Here is a 19,993-nt window from a genome sequence, read left to right as displayed (position 1 = left end):
GTGAATCCTGCTCTGCCATCAGACACTGCTGGCTAATCTCCACCACAAAATAATTGTAGGGCCTTTAGAGGCAAATTGCAGAGCTAGTTCTGCAAACAGGAGGCCTCCGTCAGAGACCTGATTCCAAAACCCTTCTCTTTCTCAGGACCAGTACATGTTCCTGTACACCTGCATGCGGGACATCATCGCTCAGAAGCAGCCCTGACACCACTTGGCACAGCCCGGCACCGTCCTGCCCTCCACCCCTGCAGGGTCCTGACTGGAGCCAGGAGCTGGGGTGAGAGCACAGCGGGGGTCCTGCAGCAAGAGGGGACCTACCCCGGTGACACCACCACCGCCGCATCCTGCATGGTGTCCGCAGAGACATGGGGTCTCCTGAGCAGACTCGGGCAGCGTTGTCCTGCCCTGCTGCAGCCCCTCGGTGCAGACACGGCCAGGGGCTGGGTGGGATGCTCCCCGGTTTGGCCGCTTTGCTGGGATTCCTGGTGCCTGGAAGGTTTGTTAACCCAACTGCACTCGGCACAGGAGGGGCTGCCCATGGGCACGGGGCGTGCTGAGGTCTCCAACACTGCTGTGGGCGGTGGGAGCAGGCTCGTGGCGGCTGATGGATCAGCGTTAGGTACAAACAATAAAAAGCCCTAGGAAGGAGCGTGCTTGTAAGGGTGGGTTTGCTTTCCTGGGGTCCTGGTGAGGCCCAGACTTTCTCCTCCTGCAGCACAGCACCCATTCCCAAAAGGGCACCAGTGTCCCTGGCAAGGCGGGCCACAGGCAATGAACCAGGTGCCCTTGGCCGGTCCAGGCATTGCTGCCCATGGCTCACAGCAGCTTCTGCTTGCTCTTCTCTGCTCCTGGTACTGAGGCAACGCCTCTTAACAAGAAGACCCAGTTTCTGATGAAAGCTGGGCTTGAGGTTATGAACCTGCTGGCTCCCAGGAGCTTAGGATGAGCTCAAAGCTGCTGGCAAGCAGCTGGCAGCCCTGTGGCTCGCTGCACAGCTTTGGCTGCCGCTCCAGAAACTGACAAGCTGCTCCTGCGTGGGATCTGCCACATCCACCAGCTGCCACGCGGGGTCCTCCACAGGCTGCAGAGAGCCACAGTGTGGGCATCTGCTCCGACGTGATCTTCCGTGGGCTGCGGAGGGACACCCTCCTTCACCAGTGTCCTCCCCACGGGGAGGAATCTGCTCCGGTGCCTGGATCACGTCCTTCCCGTCCTCCTTCACGGAGCTGGTGTCTGCAGGGCCGTTTCTCACTCCCCTCACCCAGCTGCTGTGCAGTGTTTTTTATCCTTTCTTAAATACGGTGTCGCAGAGGCACAGCCAGCATCACTCGATGGCTCGGCTTTGGTTAGTGCAGGGCCCTTTTGGAGTCAGCTTTTGGGGCCGGCTGTTACCGACCTGGGGCAGCTCCTGCAGCTTCCCCGCCCTCCTACCAAAATCTCACCACGTAATCCCAATACATCCTCATTCCATGAGGAATTCCATGGATCCAGCTGCTGTTTGGAAATGTTTCAGTGTCCTTCTTTGCTACCACCACGGTACGGCAGGTCACCGGCTGCTCAGCCACTTGTAGCATTTCTGCTTCTGGCTGGGTGACAACATACCGAGAGCTCTCCAGGAGGATGTGTGAACACTTTCAACATAAAAAAGGACCACAAAGCTCAGAGGATACGCGTATGTGCACAAGATGATTTATGATGTTATCTTGACAAGTGTCTGGTGTTTCCCCGTACGCTCACAGAAAGCCTGGCTGCTTTATGACTTTCACGGCAAAACTAACCAAAAACTCTTAAGCTATGCTCATGCTGCAGGATTCACATCTCACAGTGGTGTTTGATCCCCTAGCCAGTCAGCAGGATTGGTGAGGTCCAGCTATTTACCATTCACGAGGGTGTGTATGGTTCATAGCAGCAGCCACCTGCCGTGTTCTTCAGGAGAACGCACCAGTGCGTGCTGGAGGCCTGACATAAGGCAAACAAGCTGCAGTCTGGTCCAGAGAGTAAAGTCCCTGGCTTCTGTCGAGTCTTAGGTTGATGACGAGTTGCGATGAAACAAGCCTGGATCGATCCCCAGTATCTCCCTGCTGGTGACGTTGGGCACAACCGGTGGTTCTCCTTGGCTCAGTGTGGCCCTGGAGCTCCAGACGCTGAGGATGGTTAAGTCTCGAGGGTGTGTGCAGCTTTGAGCTTTAGCCTGGTATCCTATCTGAAGTCTGCAATCTCCATTTAATGACAAGAAGCATCCCCATCTGTGTGCCCCAGCGTGCTTTATTGTGCGTTAAACAACTAATGCTGTTAGTGCAGAAGACCTCAAGAACATCTGTGGAGCCCCCTGAGCTGGAAAGCGGGGCCAAATCCCAGTTGGAGTGCAGATGTGATACAGGAGCCCTTGCCATGGAACGGGTTATAAGAAAGACCCTTGTGAGGGGCACGGAAGCAGGATCCCTGGGGGGGAATAGCTCTCTGCAGACTGGCAGCCAGTGTGTGGAGCTCGTGTGCCCAGCTGCCCACCCCGGGCTGGTGGTCGTCGCCCCTTGGCTCTGCATCACCCCGTGGTAGCTCGCAGTTCCTGCAGAGACCAGACACCCTGGCTCTGCCAAGCACAGCACCCAGGGGTTCCCAGCATCCCGGCCAGCAGTGCGTGCTCAGAAAGGGGCAGCTGCCAAGGTTAAGGAGGGGCAGGAACTCCCCGTCCTCTCCTATTTTTCTGCAATCAGAGCTACCCTGCGGCTTGCAGAGTCATTCTGCCCGGGGCTTTGCTCAAAGCCATATTCCCCGTGGAGAGGGACTGGCTCTGGCTGTACCACTTGTGGCACCGGAGAGGCCAGAGGCCTCATTATGGTGCTGCGTTCCCAGGGCCTGCTTTGGGCACTTGCCTTCTGCGGCGAGGAGCACAACGTCCCCGCAGGACAGCTCAGGAGCAAGGCAGGGTGAGCTCTGCTGGCACCTGCCCCACGCCACCTCCCACCCGGCAGGGCTCAGTGCAGCGCAGCACCATCCGTCTGCCCTGCCAGGTGGGTTGTGGCACCAGGACCTTTCTACAGCCCCTTGGGAAATGCTCGTGGGTCTCCTGTGTGCCCGTGCACAGAGGCAGCAGTCCCAGCCCCAGGGCACGGGGACACAGCGAGGCAGGGCTGATGCACCAACCCAGGGCCCGTCGCACGTGGTTACAGGTGTGATGGCTCCAAGATGAGAAGAAGCGAGTGAAAGCCATGCTGGGGGAGAGGTTGCTGTTTGCAGAGCTTCCGGAAATCCAGGAGCAAGCGATCCCACAGCCCTCGCATCTGGCTAGCACGACGCGCAGCTTGCACTGAGCCAAGGCGAACCTGCAGACGGCTGCAGCCAACGCACGGGCTGTGAAGGGACCTCGTCACCGACGGGACGGGCACGTAGCAGGGAACCGTCCCGCAAGTTTCACCCGGTGGGTTTGGTCTGGTTGCAAATGTGGCACAGTCCGCTGCCCTGTGCCTCACGTCCTGTCTAGCAGGAGGCCGACCCGGTGGCAGTGATGAATTTACAACCTCCCACCCACTGCTGCAGCGGAGGCTGGAGCCACAGATGCTTGCAGAGGGTGTCGTGGGAGCTGCGGTTTGGATGAATAATTTTCCAGCCCTGCAGCTCAGAGCCACGAAACCCAGAGGGGGAGAGAGAGACAACAAGACAGTAAAACAAAACAAGCCTCCAGCTCCGGCCGCCCAGCGCGTTCTGGACCGAGCCGTGTTGTTCTTCGTATCGAGCCTGCCCCAGCCTGGCAGCATCCAGCCACCACCCTGCTCCACCAACCCCTGTGCAGAGGCCGGGACTCTGCAGATGAGCAGGGCCGGGGCTGTTTGGGCCCCCTCCCTGCTCCCTGGACCAAGCTGGGAGAGCAGGGCCCCTCGCCCCATGCATCTCCTGGGGACCCGCAGCCATGGGAGCTGGGGTCCCGCAGATCCTTGGTCCCATTTCTCCATTCACTGGCGCTGCTGCTCTGCCCTGGGCTCTCCCCTGTTCCCCGCTCTCTCCACAGAGCACAGGGAGACCCGAGGCATCTTCCCTCAGCACACCAACAGCTCCCACCCCAGGGAGCCCAGGGAGCCCTTCCCAAGCTGAGCACCTCCATGAAATGAAGGACCTGGCACCAGGCTGTGGCTGCCCCATCTACCCGTGCCATGGGGATGCCCGCTGCTCGTTCCCTTTCTACCTGAGCCACACCAGCATCAGCGAGCCCCAGGGTTGCAGCTCGTCCCTCCCCAGGATCTCCAGCATCCTCTCCCATCAGCAGCTGCCATCACTCACAGCCAGGCGAGCAGAAGTGGAAAGCAGCCAGCACCCTTGTGCTCTGCAGCAGGGGCAGTTTTCCCCAGAGATCAACAGCTAAACTGGGATTCTGCTAGGGTGAATCCCGAACCCCCTAAAATAACAGGGAATGAACTTCGTTAGCCTGGAAACTTCGACAACTCTAACAAGCCTTGGCAGCCACAGTGCACAGCCCAGAGCTTGTCTGGTGTGTCCACAGAGCGGATTCGGCCAGCAGTGCTGCCAGGACACCCAGCTCCTGTTGGGTCCAAGGCTTAGATCGGAGCCAGACCTCCTCAGGTTGGTGCAGGAGTGAATAACGTGGCCCTTGCAGACCTGCCGAGCACAGCAATAATTGTGCTTGCAGTAGCTTGCACTGGCTGGACCCCATTACACGCTGAGGCTACGCTCTAAATTTTTCCAAGATTTATTTTTTTTTTTCCCCTGCTCTTAAGCAAGCTGTAGGAAGACTTGTTAGCCATGCACAGCGGAGAAAACAGGAGAAATACCAGCCGGGATGTCACCTGCCACCCAGAGGTACCACACCTAAGCTGTCACGCTTGGCCACAAATGCTGGTGTTTGGCCCTGGAGTCTCAGGTCTGGAAGCAGGTGTCTGTGAGCAGGGGTGCAGCGAGCATGTTGGGGAGCTGGGCTGGGCGAAGGGATGCTCAGAAGCAGCTCGGCGAGCAGGTAGTGCTGCCCTGCTTGCTGCGGAGCAGAGCTCGTCTCCGCTCCCCAAACCGCAGCCTGCCACTAGAGGACAACACACAAACACGTGTGAGCCTTGCAGGAAAACTTCCACTCACACGAACAGGGAGAAGCTGGGTCTGGAGCTCCCAGCGCCTTCAACCAGGGCACGGTGCAGCCCGCATTACTCACAGCAAACTTCAGATTCAGTGAGAACTGGCTGAAAAGCGACACTTCCACCCCGGAGGGACTTATTGGGAATTCCAAGTTTGCCATGGAAACATGGAAGCTCTCCGGTCCAAACAACTCCACGTCCAGACTCTCTCATTTTGCCAGGAGCCAGGCGACACGCTGGAATAAATGAACACTTCAAATATTAATGTCTATTAGCGGGTCTCAAAGAAATGAGACAAGGAAATGAAGCACCACAACTGAGCTGGAATAAAAAGCAAACAGAGAAGTTGGAGCAAAGTGTGACATGCAGGGCAAAGCCCTCCAAATTCGGGCTGTGTTGCTCCAAAAACAATGTGAAAAATGTCATTGCAGTCAATGCCTTCCTGAGGAAATGGCTCTGTTTCAGCAGAATGGCACTTTTCAATAGGAATCTCTTTAATGTGATTTTTTAAGAGCTCTATTAATAGTGCGCTCAGCCAGAGCCCTGCATCCCCAAGGAGAATTCACTGACCGAGAAACTGTCAGGGGCTCGCGGTGCAGACCGGGTCTGGCTGCTTGGGCTGCCCAAGAAAGAGAGATGGGGAAATCGTAGATAAAAGCTGCAATTGTAGCCAGGAGCAGAGTGATAGGCCTGATGCTTTCTCCAGATTTACACCAAATTCCTGGCTGCTGCCAGAGCAAATCCATCCATTTCAGGCCGTGCTAAAGCCCCGCACCAGGGCTGGAGGAAGGGTTGTCAGCGGACCCAGGGAGGAACCTCTCTCTTAGGGGCTTCCCATCCGCCCACCGGGACCCCTCCATCCGGCTGGCAGTGTTTTAGATTTGGAGCTGTCAAAATACATCGCCGATGTTTAATTAATGACATCTCCAGAACTGCCTGCCATGGAAGTGGCTTGATTCTAATTAAATCAGTTCCTGCTCCTGTACGAAAATCCTCGCTTCTCTGCACTCCGTGACAAAGTTTCCACTGAGATCAGCACTGGTAGGTTTTCAGCCCGGAGACTGCAGGATCTGAATGGATTTCACAAATGAAATAGCTTCAGGTCCTGCAGCACCCAGGGCAGGAGCCCTCAGCCAGGGTCTGTGCATCAGCCCCAAACCCTGAGCTCGATTTGGAGCAGACCTTTTCAGAAGAAATAGCCACTTTGGTCACAAGTCTCACACAGGAGGGAGCACACCCCCAGGCCTGGGCTAGCTGGAGCTTTTTAAGCCTCCCGTTTTGCAGACCTGACCCCATATAACTCTCACCTCATTTATCCTGAGAAAATCACTTTTGTCTTAATAAAAAGTGCACTCACAGGAAGCAGGGCTGTGAAAAACACCTCCCAGTACGTGCTTCAGCCATGTGGCATCTTATTGTGGCACGGCCACAGTGGGTGCACTTTGCAGCCACCCACACCTGGGTCCCCCTTTCTCTGCCTGTGCCCCATGCCCGTCTTCCAGGCATGGCTTGAAGAGAGGCAGAGGGAGGAATTCACCGGCACGGAGGGAGCCCAGGTGCACCACCGGAGGCCCTGCAGGCATTGCATGGCCCCGTGGGGAGCTGCAGGGCACCCTGGGACCCTGGCTGCAAGCCCCCACTCCACGGACTATTGCTGTTTTCACCCCTGACCGCTTTACCTAAGGCTAGAAAGAGCTCTTGGGGTGAACATGTTGCTGCCGTTAACACAGCTCATACCCCAGCTGGATCCGGGCGATGCTGGACCCAGCCGAGCATCAGCATCAGCACCGCATCCCATTTACCTGGAGAGTGCCCTGGAGAGGACCCTGTCGAGCTCAGCACCCTGACACCGCTGCTCCAGCCCTTGCGTCTCCCACCCATCCCCTGCCCAAGGATGGAGACAGTGAGAGGGGAGCGAGGTCGGACGGACGGACGGACGGACAGACAGCCCTGCAGCCCTGGGCTCGGCAGCTCCCAGCAAACAGCTCCCTGGCAGCTCCTGCGCCCTTCTCCCAACTGCACCCTGACTTTCCTGTTGCAGCTGGGTTTAGCAGCCAGCGCAGACACAGAGTCCTTTATCTGGGGTTATATTTCAGCGTCCCAAAGTCTGGAGCCCTTGAAGTGCTGGTTGGGTACTCCTATTTATGCTCCTCTGCCCTGCCGGAGCCAGCTTTGCCTTCCCCTGCCCTGCTATCTCACAAAAACATTGTTACAAAACAAGCACAGGTCCCGGAGCTATGAACAGGTCTTTATTTGTTGAGGTTTCTTTTTCTTTCTTTCTTTTTTTTTTTTTTTCTCCTTTCTTCCCTTTGAATGAAATTCCTGCCAGCTCTAAGAGAGAGAGAGAGGGAAAGAGTAGAAAGTTTAACTCCTCCCATTGGAGTGTCTCACGCCCCTGCCCAGCCCTTGAAACCCAATAACCAAGATCATTCAACAATGCCTTCCCTTCCCTGGCTGCATCCTTACTCCTCTCCGAACCGCGGGAGGCACGGTGCCCGCTGCCAGTGAGGGACCTGGGAGCTCCCCTGGGTGCAACCCAGCCCGGGGACGGGGCGAGCCCGCGGCTCCTCGCACGCTCCCCACCGCTGCAGCCCGGTGAGGATGGAGCAGCTCTTCTGGGGCGTCCTCCTGGCCTCCTCTGCCCGCTTCCAAGCGGTGGCTGCGGAGCCAGGTGCGGCGCCCTCGTGCCCAGCCCAGTGCCACTGCGAGGAGGATGGGGTCATGCTCTCGGTGGATTGCTCCGAGCTGGGGCTGCCGGAGGTGCCTGCCAGCCTCAGCCCCCTCACGGCGTACCTGTAAGTACAGCCCTTCGCTCTTCCTTTCGCCTCGGGTCTTTTCTCCGGACCCCTTCGTCAGCTGCGGTTTTCCTCCGGCTCGGAGCTTTGCGCCACTTTTTCCCGAAATTAAATTTCCCCTGGAAATTAGAAACAAAACAAAACAGAAAAAAAAAAAGCAAAAAAAAAAGCAGCTATTGCTCCAGGACCTGCCAAGCTAAGGCAGCTCCCCCTCCTCCCCGCGCCCCTCTGCAAACGCTGTTTATATTGCGATGTTATGCATGCTTTGCTTCTTGATTACAGTGGATCAGAGGAGCTGATTTGCTGGGTAGATTCTGATTGTCTGAGAGCATAATGGAGTATTTATACTGAGCAATTACTGCAAACTGCTCTGGGATCCTTCTGTCAAACATTTCAATAGCCGTGATAACTCATGGCTTTTGGGGTTTGGGTTGGGCTGGCCACCAGCAGTGTCCAAGTTGCCTCTTTAAAATGAATATTAAAGTCCTATAAGAGATGTAGGATTTTTGGTGGTTTTTTTTTTTCTTCCCCCCTCTCTGGTTTGAATTAAAAGTTCCTAATTTTCTGAATGCTTCCCATCCTCTCTGGTATTAATACCCCAAAGGGTTACACTACCACAGGGACTGGTGGGTCCCTTTCTAGCCCCGGCGATGGTCTCAGTGGTGCCATCAGACTCAGCGGTGGCTGAGGATATCCCCAGGGCGAGCAAGAGACTCCCCAGGACGATCCCAGGCTTTGACCAGGAGAAGAAATCTGTCTCATGGAGACAGGTTGGCCCTGGCATGCCCTGGGGAGGATGCTTGGCTTTTTGCTGAGCAGAAAGGGCTGCAGGACTGCCCACAGCTGTGCAGCAGCAGGCTGCTGAGGTCCTTCCTTGCCTTTCCCAGCCAGGGATGCAGCGAAGCAGCCTTTTTTTGTACCAGATCGTGCAGGACAACCTGTAGCCCCCAGGCAGCACTGGGTTTGTGCTCGTTGTGCTGAGAAGGGGCAAGTGCCCAGGCGTGGCGTGCAGACTGTGTGGCTCTGATGTTCCTGGCTTGTCCTGGGATGCAGTTACTTGGCTGGTAAAGCCAAGCAGCCTAAGTGGTTCGAGAAGGGCTTTTCAAAGCCAGGTCAAAGCTGCCATGGCTGGATAAGAGCTCTGCCTGTCCTTCTTGCCTGAGGACATCGCTTTATGTACTGTGTTGGGCCAGCTGAGAAAGAAATAAGACAGGACAGGATGATTTTCACTGGAGAGCATGAAAAATGAGAGAGCTGTGTAATGCAAGCTGCATTTCCGTGGGAGCGCAAACCACGGAGCACTTGTCACACGAGGTGTGCGCTGCATAGAGGTATTGCACTGCACACCCCCTGGGGCTAAATTTGGAGCCAGCTGCCTCCGAGTGAAAAGTCGCTGCAGCTCTTGAGCATGTCCTGGTGGAGGTGGCCGACAACACGAGGGCTGCAAGCAGGGGAGGCTGCAGAGCTTTGCAGCCCCCCCTGCTCCTGCGAGGACAAACCACAGCCACGGCAGGGACGTGCTTCCAGTTTGCAGACCCGACTCCCAGCGGCTGTGGTGCCCCCATCTCTGCAGAGAGATGAGCCCCAGCAGCCTGGGAGCCCCTGGAGCACGAACCAAGGGCCAGCTGGAGCTAAGCTGCTCTCATCGCCAGATTTGCCCTGAGCACAGTATCAGAACAGGGATGCACAAGGGTACAGACTCCTTGTGCAGGGTGGCAGCGGGCAGGTGCTTAAAGATGCTCTTGGCTTTTGGCAGAGGTCTGGGAGCTGGGCTTTGGGGCAGCCCAGCAGCAGGCACCAGCAGCAGCTCCTCCGCCAGCTTTACGCACAGGGTGGCGCCAACGACAGCAGTTTGCCGGAGGTGCACCAGCAGCGCAGCCTCCCCAGCCCGGCACCTTGCAGGGAAAGAGGGGCTGCAAGGACAAAATCCGTGGGACCCAGCCAGGGAGGTGGCGGAGGGTCCAGGGTTCTCCTCTTCCCTTTAGGGCTGGGGCTTTTGGGGGAGCCACAGCACATTTGCCGTGTGATTTAAGCAGCGCCTGTGAATTAAGAGTTGTGAAGATGTAGCAGAGGAAGGAAGGCAGGATGTTCTGGGAATTGTTGGGGGAACAGAACTGGGTTTTCTCCCTGCTTGTCACTGCCTTCTGGGGTTACCTTCAGCAAGTCACGTAAGGCTAGTTTCTCGGTTACAAGGTGTGCAGCCAGGGCTGGTTTTTCAAAGCAAATCAGCATAAGTTTTGTTGGAACTGTGGGTCTTCAAGAGAGATCTAAGCTCTTCATGTAAATTCAGGTTGTAAATCCACACTCAGATATGTAAAGGAATGCTTAGATTTTTTGGAGAGCTGCAAGTGCTGAAAAGCAAACCCTGTAATGTCAAGGAGGAACCCGGAGCAGAAGGGCAGCTGCACCCACGGCTTTACAGCTCCTTTGCTGCGTGCCCTGTCTTCTAAGCAAACTGTGGGTACTCCTTTCTGTAAAGAGCAGGGCTCCCTCGGGTGCAAAATAAAGGGTAATAACCTCTGATTAGACACTGCCTCGCCACTAATGAGCTCGCGTTCATGCCCTGTCCTGACAGCGCTGTGTCTCCGCGGTGCCTGTCTCTCCCCAAAAACCCTGTCCTTGCTCATTCGGGCACCTCCCTGTGCCTGAGCCTGGGATCCTCCAGGTGGGATCAGCCACCTGAACCCAAACTTTTCCACGGGAGGGCTCAGTGGTGAGCTCGCAGCTGTGGTCAGGGCGATGGGAGAGAAGCAGGTCACCTCTTCCCAGGGGGACCTTTCCAGTAGGCACCTGGGTCTGCTGGTGACTTCTTGCAGAGAGCCCAGGCGGCCAGCCCAGCTGGGGCTTGGCTCTGCTAGGTGAGAGGAACCCATGGTCTGGTCTGTGTTGCTCAGGGCTTGCTCTAGCTCTAGCAGCCCATTTTGCTGTAGCAGCACAGACCATCCTCTCTGCCTCATCACCTGGGGGCTGCTGACGGCATCCTCAGGACATGAGGAGCTTGGGGGGTGAACTGGGTCTTTGCCTGGCCACGAAACGCTGAGGTTCAGCCCTGTCCTATTCAGCTACAGCCAGAGACCCTACAGGCTGCATCGACCCAAAAGAGCTGAGCGATTCAGAGAGGAGAGCAGAGCTTTAGCTGGCGTGTCAGCACGTCCTGGCAGCAGCGTGCCAAATATCACAGCTCTGCCTGCCCTGGGCAGCACCGTGTGTAGGGGAGTCACTGCTGGGGCTGGTGGGGGATCTCAGGGAGGACAGCAGCAAGCTGAGAGCACAGGAGGCTGGAGCTGCGAGGGGAAGGCTCCCGTGCAGCACAGGAGGCTGCACAAAGGGGCACTGAGGAGGCTGGTGTCAGCTAATTGGGGAAAACAGGAATAGCTGTTCAGCACTCGCAGAATTAGCTTGGCTTTGATGCCTGGCACTGCTGCAGCCCCTGCGCGTGACCTGGGTGAGCAAACCCACCTCTGATTCCCTGGGGTGTGCAAGTGCCATGTCGCATGGGCTGGGGGAGGTCGGCCCCTGGGTACGTGGCTGTCCCTGTGCCTGTCACCTGCTGCTGGGGACGGGGCTTGGCTGGGGGAAGGTGCTCAGCACAGCGTGGCCCCATGGCCCTGGGATGGCATCTTGTCCCCTGGGATGGCATCTTGTCCCCTGGGATGGCATCCTGGTCCCCTGGGATGGCACGCTGGTCCCCGCTGCCCCCTTGCAGCCCCTGGTGAGAGGGACTGGGGGGCAATGCTGGGGGGTGAAGGGATCCCCTAAGCTTGCTGAAGCCTCACCAAACCAAACAGTGCCGTTGCTGGTTCCTGCCAGGTCCATCCTAGGGACACACTGGAGTGTCCAGCCATGCCTGGCAGCAAACAGGGGAGCTCAGAGACATGGAGTGCCTGTAAGACCGATGCAGGACACCCTCAGCAGTGCCCACAGGTGGAAAGGCGATGGCAGAAGTGTCACAGCCACGCATTCGGGTTCAGATGGCCCAGCAGTAAGCACACGTCCAGGCCAAGCAGCAGGCGTGTGGCTGGGCCAGGACACGGCCTCAGCACCCTGTCTTCAGCCCAGACATAGGGGACGTGGGGAGGAGCTGGAAGGATTGCCCAGAACGAGAAAATGTCTTAGGTAGGACAACACCTCTGGGTGTCACGGATCCAAAGCCCTGCTCAAAGCAGACCCAGCTTGTGACACTGGTCAGGGAACTCATCTGCTTTGAACATTAATACTTCTAATAATCTACCCTTTTTTCTGGTTTTGACCACAAACATCGGATTTTTTTCTTCGTAAAATCTAATGGCACGGTCCAGCTTGTGCCCATTAATTTCTATCCTTTCCCTGTGCACCTCCCAGAAGAGTTTGGCTCCGTCTTGCCCACACCCTCCTGTTCCCTACTTAAATATGGCAATAACATCCCTCCAGTTCCCTTGTGAGCCCAAAGCTGCTCTAGGAGCACCTGATGGGACACAGGTGGGACGGGGTGCACCATCAGGAGGGAGAGGGGAGCTTGCAGGGAAACAGGGAGGCTGCAGTGGGGGCGGTAAGGATGAAGGATGCAAACCTGGAGGACTCCAGACCTCAGCAGGACCACGGCTCGGCTGGAGGCAGCATAGGTGGCTTCTGGCCCTCGGGTGAGCTCTCCCAAGCCTCCCCATGGCCCCAGGCCACACAGAGCAGAGTGGAGGGGTCAGGGCCCACCGCTGCTCTCTGCCCCATCCCTAGAACCACGGTGACAGCCGTGTCCTTCCTCGGCTTCCCCTTTGGCCAGAGCACACCCTGCAGTGATGCCAGGCAGCTCACGGCACATGAGAGAGGATCTGGGGCACGGGACAGCCTGATGGGGTTGTCAGACCACGGCTGTCCCAGCAGGGTTTGGGGACAGCTGCTCCCTGCCATCCCCAGGCATCTGAGGAGACTGCCCAGGCAGAAAACATCTCATTGCCCATGCTGTTTCCAAGGGAAACGGGGCCAGGAGCTCTCAGTGCTGTTCTCACCTTGCAGAGACATTTTAAGGCTTTGCCTGGAATTTAGCAGCCCCCCGGGAGCCCAGGGGCAGGGCCCCACTGCTCCCTGTGCTGCCCTCTGGCACCACGAGCTGCACGGAGCCAAGCCAGGGATGCTCCGACATGAAGCCGGGCAGCCTCTTCCCCGCTCCCACAGCACCAGTGCAGGGAAGGAGCGAGCAGAAGGTGCCTTTTTCCTGGTATTTCCATTTTCTAAGCACCCCAGAACTGTGAGCGGGTGAGGGAGCAGGGTTTTCAGAGCCACATGTGATGCTGGAGCAAGACAAGCAGCGATGCTGAAAGCATCTTCCCTGCCTAAACCCTCCTTGCTTGTCTGCTCGAGGCTCTGCAGCCCCTGTTTTGGCAAACAGCCCCCACCACAGCCCCCCTAAGATGGGCAGGAGCCATCCTGGCACCCCCTCAGTTGGGGCACCAACAGAGGGATGGGGCTGGGGCTGCCCCCAGGAGCCTGGATGGGTGCTGGAGCTGAGGGAGGGGTGCAGGGGATGAAGGGAAGGCTGGGCTTGCAGGGGGCTGGCAAGGAGATGTGGCATCCTGCAGGGATCACAGAGACTCCTCGGTGCCCTTGGAGATGAGGTGACGGGCACACACCCTAGGGAGAGAGAGCTGCCGAAAATGCCGAGAGCACCAAGCCCTGACACCCCCTTTCTGGCCATTTCCAAAGCCACCCCTGGTCCTGGTGGCCACAGCGATGATCTAAAGGCTGTCTCTGCTCTATCTTCTTCCCTTCTGGGAGGCAAATGGGAAATGCCACTCCTGCCCCGAATGGCCACAAGTCCAGTCCTTCCCTCCGAAATTCCCTGCCTGGGAGAATGGCAGCCAAAGCAGGAGCAAGGAGAAATGTTTGTGGTCCTGGGACCCCAAACCTGAGAGATTAGGCTGGTGAGAGGCATTAGGAGGGCTGGGATCTAACACACACGCTGCAATGTGTTCATGGCTTTATGTGCACCATTTGACAGCTTTAAGGCTCTGTTTATTTTTCTCTTTTCCTTAGAAAAATGGGGATAATGGGAGTTTCCCACCTTCAAGCATTTGCTTTCTGCCAAAGGGGCCCTACAAAGACCGTACAGGCACCCCACAGGACGCAGTTGTGCTCTGCATCCTTGCTGCATCCTTGTTAGCAGACTTTAGGGGTTCCTGAAGGTCAGGCCACCTGGGCTCAGCTCCTAATTCAGCACCCAATTCAGCACCTCAATTGCACCCAAAGGTGTTCTGTGCCTGAAGGTGGCTTTTTGCTGGTAAGCTGCAATGAGGAGCCCATGGGGCCATCTCCCAGCCCCAATGAACACCGACACCTTGGGGTGGCCAAGCAGGCTGCGCCAAACCAGGAGCTGCCTGAGCCCCAGGTACCAGGGAGAGCAGCCACCCCATCTGATTCTGGCTGGTTTTCCCATCCTGGAGAAGGAAGGTGAAAGCTGAACTGATCACCTTTGGGATCAGGCACAGCTTGGAAGTGTCTTGTAAGAGAAACTGGAAAAAACAACAGCTACTGGGCACGTGCTTCCAAAAAGCCCTTCTTATCCCCACGGCATCGTGTAACAGCCAGCTCACTGCCCAAATTTCCTGGTCCCTCAGCCCACGGCAGCACTGGGAACACAGCTGGTTGTTAGTCAGAGAGCAGAGGGCCTCATCCCTGCGGTACTGTCATGGTCCCGACGCTGCAGATGGTGCTCGGCATGGGCACGATTGTCCCAGGGAACCAACGGTGCTCAGAGCTAAGCCCGAAATGCAGGACCATTGGCACCGAGGTCAGGCACATCTGGTGGGACGGTTTTCCCAGGAATGCATCACTCCACTGAAAGGAAAAGGCTCAGTGAGGACGGATCAGTGTGGGTGGAATGGGAGAAATGCAGTAACAAGTTGAATGAAGAGAGATTATTTCAATGTTTTCACTTCTTGGTGACTTTTTTTTTTCTAGTGTTTCCATTTACATATTTTCACCTGCTGATGTTATGTTTACCTGCAGGCCATTTAATATTCATATTGCAGGACTCTGAAATTATCAAAGCAAAACATCTTGGTGGTTCTAGAACACAATATATTGATTTTGTTCTATACTTAATGTGGACATGTTGGCTCTGTCCTGCGTTGGGAGGAAAGGAACGGTTGAAGTCTCTGAATTTCCAATGAGATGGAAACTTTCAGGTTTTTGGCAGATCTCCGTGTCCTCCCTCCTCCTCCCCGTCTCCCAGCCTCCTCCGTCATAGGCTCTGCTCCCTTGTACCCCCTGATACCATGAGATAGAAAAGTTTGGGTCCTGCAGTGGTCACCTGCACACCTGCAGCTACCCCAGACTGGTGCTGTTGGGACTCACTAGACGTTGTGCTCTCCGGAGAGCGGCTGGCCTGCAAACAAGGGCTGCAGCCCCAAAATGCTCCCAGCTAATAGAAGCAAGGCTGCGGGTGACAGGCTGGCGGGCTGTGGCTTCGGTACTGCAGGTCATGGCCGAGTCGTACCCAAGCTTTCAGTTCGAATGGAAAGAGGCACCCCAAGAGGGGTTTTGGAGGAGGCAGCAGGGTGTCTGGGGCACTGGGTGTGAGCAGATGTCCACTCGTTGGCGGGGCGCTCCCTGAGGAGGGCTGCGGGAGGTGGCAGGAAGGATCTGCCCCATCCCAAAGCCAGCAGCTGGTACCCAGGTCTCTGCAGGAGAGGCAGCAGCCAGACCATGCTGCACTTGCTCCGCGGCTGGCAGTGAGCTCTGCGCTCCCTGGCAAGCAGGGAGCAGGTGTACGGACGAGGAGCGCAGCGGGGAGGGCAGCACGGCGCTGTGGTTAGAGCAAACCTGCACGGGGCCGTGGCTGTGCTCTGGGCTGGACAGCCACTCGTAAATCCCAGCTGCCTCCTCCCAACACTTCCACCCTGCAAACTGCAGCAGGGCAGGCTGGCCGGGACAGCAGGAGCCCAGTGCCTCCTGCGCGGGCTTTGGGGATGCTCCACCGCTGCTCCCATCGGTGGCATCCGGCGAGGACAGGATGTGGCGGGTCCCCGTGTCCCCACGCTCCCTTCCAGCTGGCAGCTCCACGTGGAGACCCTGGCTGGCAGGAGCTGCCACTTGCCCTCTGTGTGCTCTGGGCTTCAGCCTCAGCCGTTTGGTCCTCGCTCGCAGCCGAGCCCCTGGAGCCTCCCCACCGAGCCACGAGCACCGGGCACAGCAGAGCCGGGCTTTCTGCAGCATCGTTGTCGTGCACTTCCACTGCAACCGTCCTCCTCCATCCGCCCCCCCTGCTCCTCCCTGCCCGCCCCCCAGGCTAAGCAATATGCCACAGCCTTCCTTCTCTCCCTCCCTTACTTGAAGAATAAGCTCATAAATCTGCCCAGGGCAATGAAAACACTGAGCTCATGGCCCTTAGATCTGTGCGGGAGGAGCTCTAGCTGGCGATTAAAGGAGTTTAGGGTTTTCTTTGAAAAGCTCTTTGATTCTGGCAGAGGCTCTGGTGCCAAAAGGCAGCGATGGAGCTGCAAATGCCTCTCCCCCCCCTGCACCTGCCTGGGTCAGGGAGCAGCAGGAGGGTGGAGGAGGGAGAGGGAAGCACAACAATTCCCAGGGGGCTGCGGCGAGGCTGCGGGACCCCCGGCACCCCCTCCAAGCAGGTGCATGTGGCCGTCCTTCGGTGCAGACACCTCGGTCATGGGTGCCAAAGTGCATCTTCTGCCCCAAGGAGCTGCACCAGGTCCATCCGTGGAGATGCTGGGCTGGGTCTCAGCGAGCCAGCAGCCCAGGAATGGATGGACAGACGCACGGACAGATGGTCTTCCTCTCGGCTGCTCTCAGGCAACTCAGAAGGCATCTGAGGTGGGCGAGGCTGCTCAGGGAGCTTGAAATGGGAACGCGAGCTGCCTTCGTGCACCACTGCAGGCAGCCCAGGAAGCCTCGGGGACCTCCAAGAGCAGGGATCCCCACTGCGATGCTCTGAAACCTGTGGGAAGGAAGAGGAGAGGATTGTCAGGGCTGGGAGGAGCCTGAGGTCTTGGGGAAGGACCTGAGGTTGGCAGGAGCCGAAATGGATCAGGAGCAGCCTTCCCGAGGAAGAGCAGGACGGAGCGCAAGCACCTCGTGCTGCAGCCAAGTCAGAACAGAGCCCACCCGAGGGGAGGCAGGTGTTGTGCCCGTGGTGAGGGGCAAGGATAGGACACGGTGAAGCTCAGGCAGTGCCTCCAAGCTCGCAGGGATGTGCCAAGGAGCCAGGAAGGGGTAATGCACAGCCCTCTCCCGAGCCGCCAGCACAGGCTCTGATCCAGTGGTGAGGGAGGGCAGCCCTCCAGCCTCCCCCCTCCAAGGGACAAGGAGCCTCCCTAGGCACCAGCAGCTCTCCATCCCCGTTTGCCTTGTTTGCAGTCCTTCCTGGAGCTGTTTAAACCTCTTTGAAGGACTTGGAAATGAAAAGCAGCCCCCATGGGAGTGGAGCAAGCCAGACACACCTGTAAGGTAGGACCTGCTCGAGGGACCTGTTCTCTCTTATTGAGAGCAGCCACAGGTCCCACTACAAAGAGACCCTGGGGAGACAGAATAGTTTCCAGCACTCGATATCCCCGTGAGGCACCAATTAGTAACATTCCCCTTCATTCAAAGGGAAGGTGAGGCCCGAGCACCGCATCATCCGCCAGGGCTGTGCGCGCTGGCACTGCGGGGCAGGGCGTGGAGGGGAAATGTTGGCTCCTCCGCTGAGTGAGGGTGGGAGAGCAGGGGGTGCACACGCAGGGACAGGGAGGGTGCCCCCACCCTAGTGAGATGGTTTTGTAACGTGATTCTGAGCCCCCAGGACGTTCCCCCTGCCCGGTGCCACCTCCCAGCCCAGGCAGTGCCTTCTGAGCCAAGCCAAGGCGTGACGGTCCCGCGGGATGTGAAGGCACAAGCCACCTTCCCCAGGATGCTATCCCATGTCAGGATGGCTCTGGCTGTAATTGCATCCCACACAGGACAGCTTCAAGAGATTTCCCAAACGTGGGCACTTCTCAACCTTATCAAAGCAAGTTTACATCACCGCATGTGTGAAGCCAGCAGGAAAGGCATTTGCGTTTTCAGACAGAAATTCGTCTCCTATTTCTCATAGGGAACAAGAGAAGAAATCCTCCTTGCAGGGTACAATCTCTGCCCTTCTGCTTTACCAGGTGTGGGGTGTTTGCTCCACCTGCAGCCGAAGGTGTCGCAGGACAGGAGCTGATTTATAGGAGCGGGTAAGAATTTGTTGCACTGTTTTCTTGCGGCAATGAGTCCCGGGGACTGATGAGCTTTATCGAGCCTAGAGGCAGCCTTGCTGTCCCTCACTTTTTGGCTACTCAGGGCTGACGCAGCAGGTTCGTGTGCTGCAGGTTGTGTCTGCAGCCCCGCACGGGGAAGCGGCTGTCAGTTATGGTGGTGTTGTTCTTTCATGTGGTGTAAGACAGCAGAGGATTTATTAGCGACAAAAGCATGAATGCTGGAGGCCTTGATTTATGGAAGAAGGGGGAAAGGGAATGTGTTGCAGCCCATGCTGGTGAGTGAGCTGTGTCTGAGATGAGCTAATTGTGAAAACTGCCCGGCTCCTCCGTGGGGTGCTCTGGGCACCTGGTAAAGCCACGAGCAGAGCTGCTCCTCTTCCAGCAGATGACTTCCCACTGATCATCTTCGTGGAAAGGGCTTCTCCTAGACAAGGCACGCCACAACTGCATCCCCCGGGGACAGCCAGATGCCCCAGGAGCTTTGGCTCCCTTGTGGTGGGAGACGCAGGGGGCTGGAGGGTGGCATGAGACACCTGGGCTCTTTTCGAGCTCTGTCCCAGTCCCGTGGTTTACCCAAACAAGTCCTCCCATCTCCCTGCACCTCATGCTCCCTCCCATTAAAACACTAATAATGAACCCTCCTCCAACATCCTTTGAGATCCACCGATTAAATAAGTGCTGCAGAAGAGCTAGAGACTCCCAGCACTTTTCAGCCACATGTCTAGACCTCTCGGGCTAAAACACCTTCTCAAAGTTTGTTAAAAACCTCTCGAGCTTCACGTTCGCTCCGACACAACACCAAGGAAGGCGATACTGAACTCGGATTCGTTGCCTGCCTTTCATGCCCACCGACCTCGCCGCTCCTTGCTCACGGAGGCAGCCACAAGCCGGTGCAGCTCCCGGGCATTCCTCCGCCGCCGCATCCAGCGGCTCCTCCGCAGCTCGTGGGCAGAACTGGTGAGTTCTGCAGAGGAAGTGAGCTGATTCCCGAACCCAGCTGGTAAACGGCAGCTTGGCCAGCCTTCCTGCAAACCCCAGTTCTTTAATCTAATGTTTTCTATAGGAAGCTACCTCGCTTTCAGCGTACTCCTTCCTGAACGTATGGGGGTAAACAACAGCTATTTCGGCTCTTTGAGGAAACCAGAAAAGGAGGGGAAAGATTGGCTTGGATTAAATAGATTTTTTTTTCAGGTTTCCCATGCAATTAAACCTAAACCAAAACAAAACAAAACATGTTTGCTTTGGGTATCCCTGAAACATTTTGCTTTCACCCAAAAAAAGAAATACCCTGCTTCATTTTCGGGCTACTTGAAAACCTTTAAGCCCTTTTAAAATAAGAGCTCACAATGCAAATTTCCACCATCTCCCCTCTTTTTTCTTTCCAGCGTAGCGCGATTTTTCTGTGAATTTCCCATTGATTGAAACATTGTGGGTTCCGCCTGGCCTGGGAAGTCACCCAGCTGAGCCTGTGCGTGACTTGTTTTTCCTTTCAGTCCCGTTTCCTCCTCTTCTCCCCCCGCCATGCAGACACGCGGCTCGTGGGAGCATCCTCCACATCCCAGGGCTGCGCTGCCTTCTCAGGGGGACCAGAAAGTGGCCGGGAGAGGGGAGGAAAGACTCCACGAAGGCTTCTTTCAGCTCCAGAGAGCTCCCCTGCCTCTTCTGACTCTCTCCAGCTACTGCCAAGGCACCTTCGAAACACCTTTGAAACGTCTCCAGCATGTTGGGCATTGTGACTGGGCTGGAGGGGAAATCCACATTCCCTTTGAAGTCTGGATACTTGAGCAGTCTTAGAATTATAGGGCTGTAATATACAGGAATGTGTGGGGCTGTAATTGTGACTTAGATCCTTGGATGAAAGGTGCTATGTACATGCAGAAGGTATTATTATTATTGCTATTATTATTAC

General features: G+C 56.7%; 2 protein-coding genes across 3 annotated transcripts in view; both read left to right on the top strand.

Moving 5' to 3' along the window:
• LOC308183256 (receptor-type tyrosine-protein phosphatase V-like) overlaps positions 1 to 649 on the top strand; it is a 40,648-nt gene extending 39,999 nt beyond the window's left edge. Inside the window, 1 exon segment of the mRNA XM_080569058.1 lies at positions 146 to 649. Coding sequence (XP_080425184.1) covers positions 146 to 205 — 60 coding nt within the window. The 3' untranslated portion in view covers positions 206 to 649.
• A 6,783-nt stretch (positions 650 to 7,432) lies between these two features.
• Positions 7,433 to 19,993, top strand: part of LGR6 (leucine rich repeat containing G protein-coupled receptor 6) — a 137,218-nt gene continuing 124,657 nt past the window's right edge. For both annotated transcript variants that reach the window (XM_080569072.1, XM_080569071.1), the window contains exon 1: positions 7,433 to 7,873. In XM_080569072.1, coding sequence (XP_080425198.1) covers positions 7,680 to 7,873 — 194 coding nt within the window. In that variant the 5' untranslated portion in view covers positions 7,433 to 7,679. The remainder of the gene's footprint in view (positions 7,874 to 19,993) is intronic.

Source organism: Anser brachyrhynchus (assembly GCF_964034855.1).
Source record: "Anser brachyrhynchus genome assembly, chromosome: 27".
In the NCBI taxonomy this organism is placed as follows: domain Eukaryota; kingdom Metazoa; phylum Chordata; class Aves; order Anseriformes; family Anatidae; genus Anser; species Anser brachyrhynchus.
Note: the sequence above shows the minus strand (reverse complement) of the source record. Positions and strands in the feature narration are given on the sequence as shown.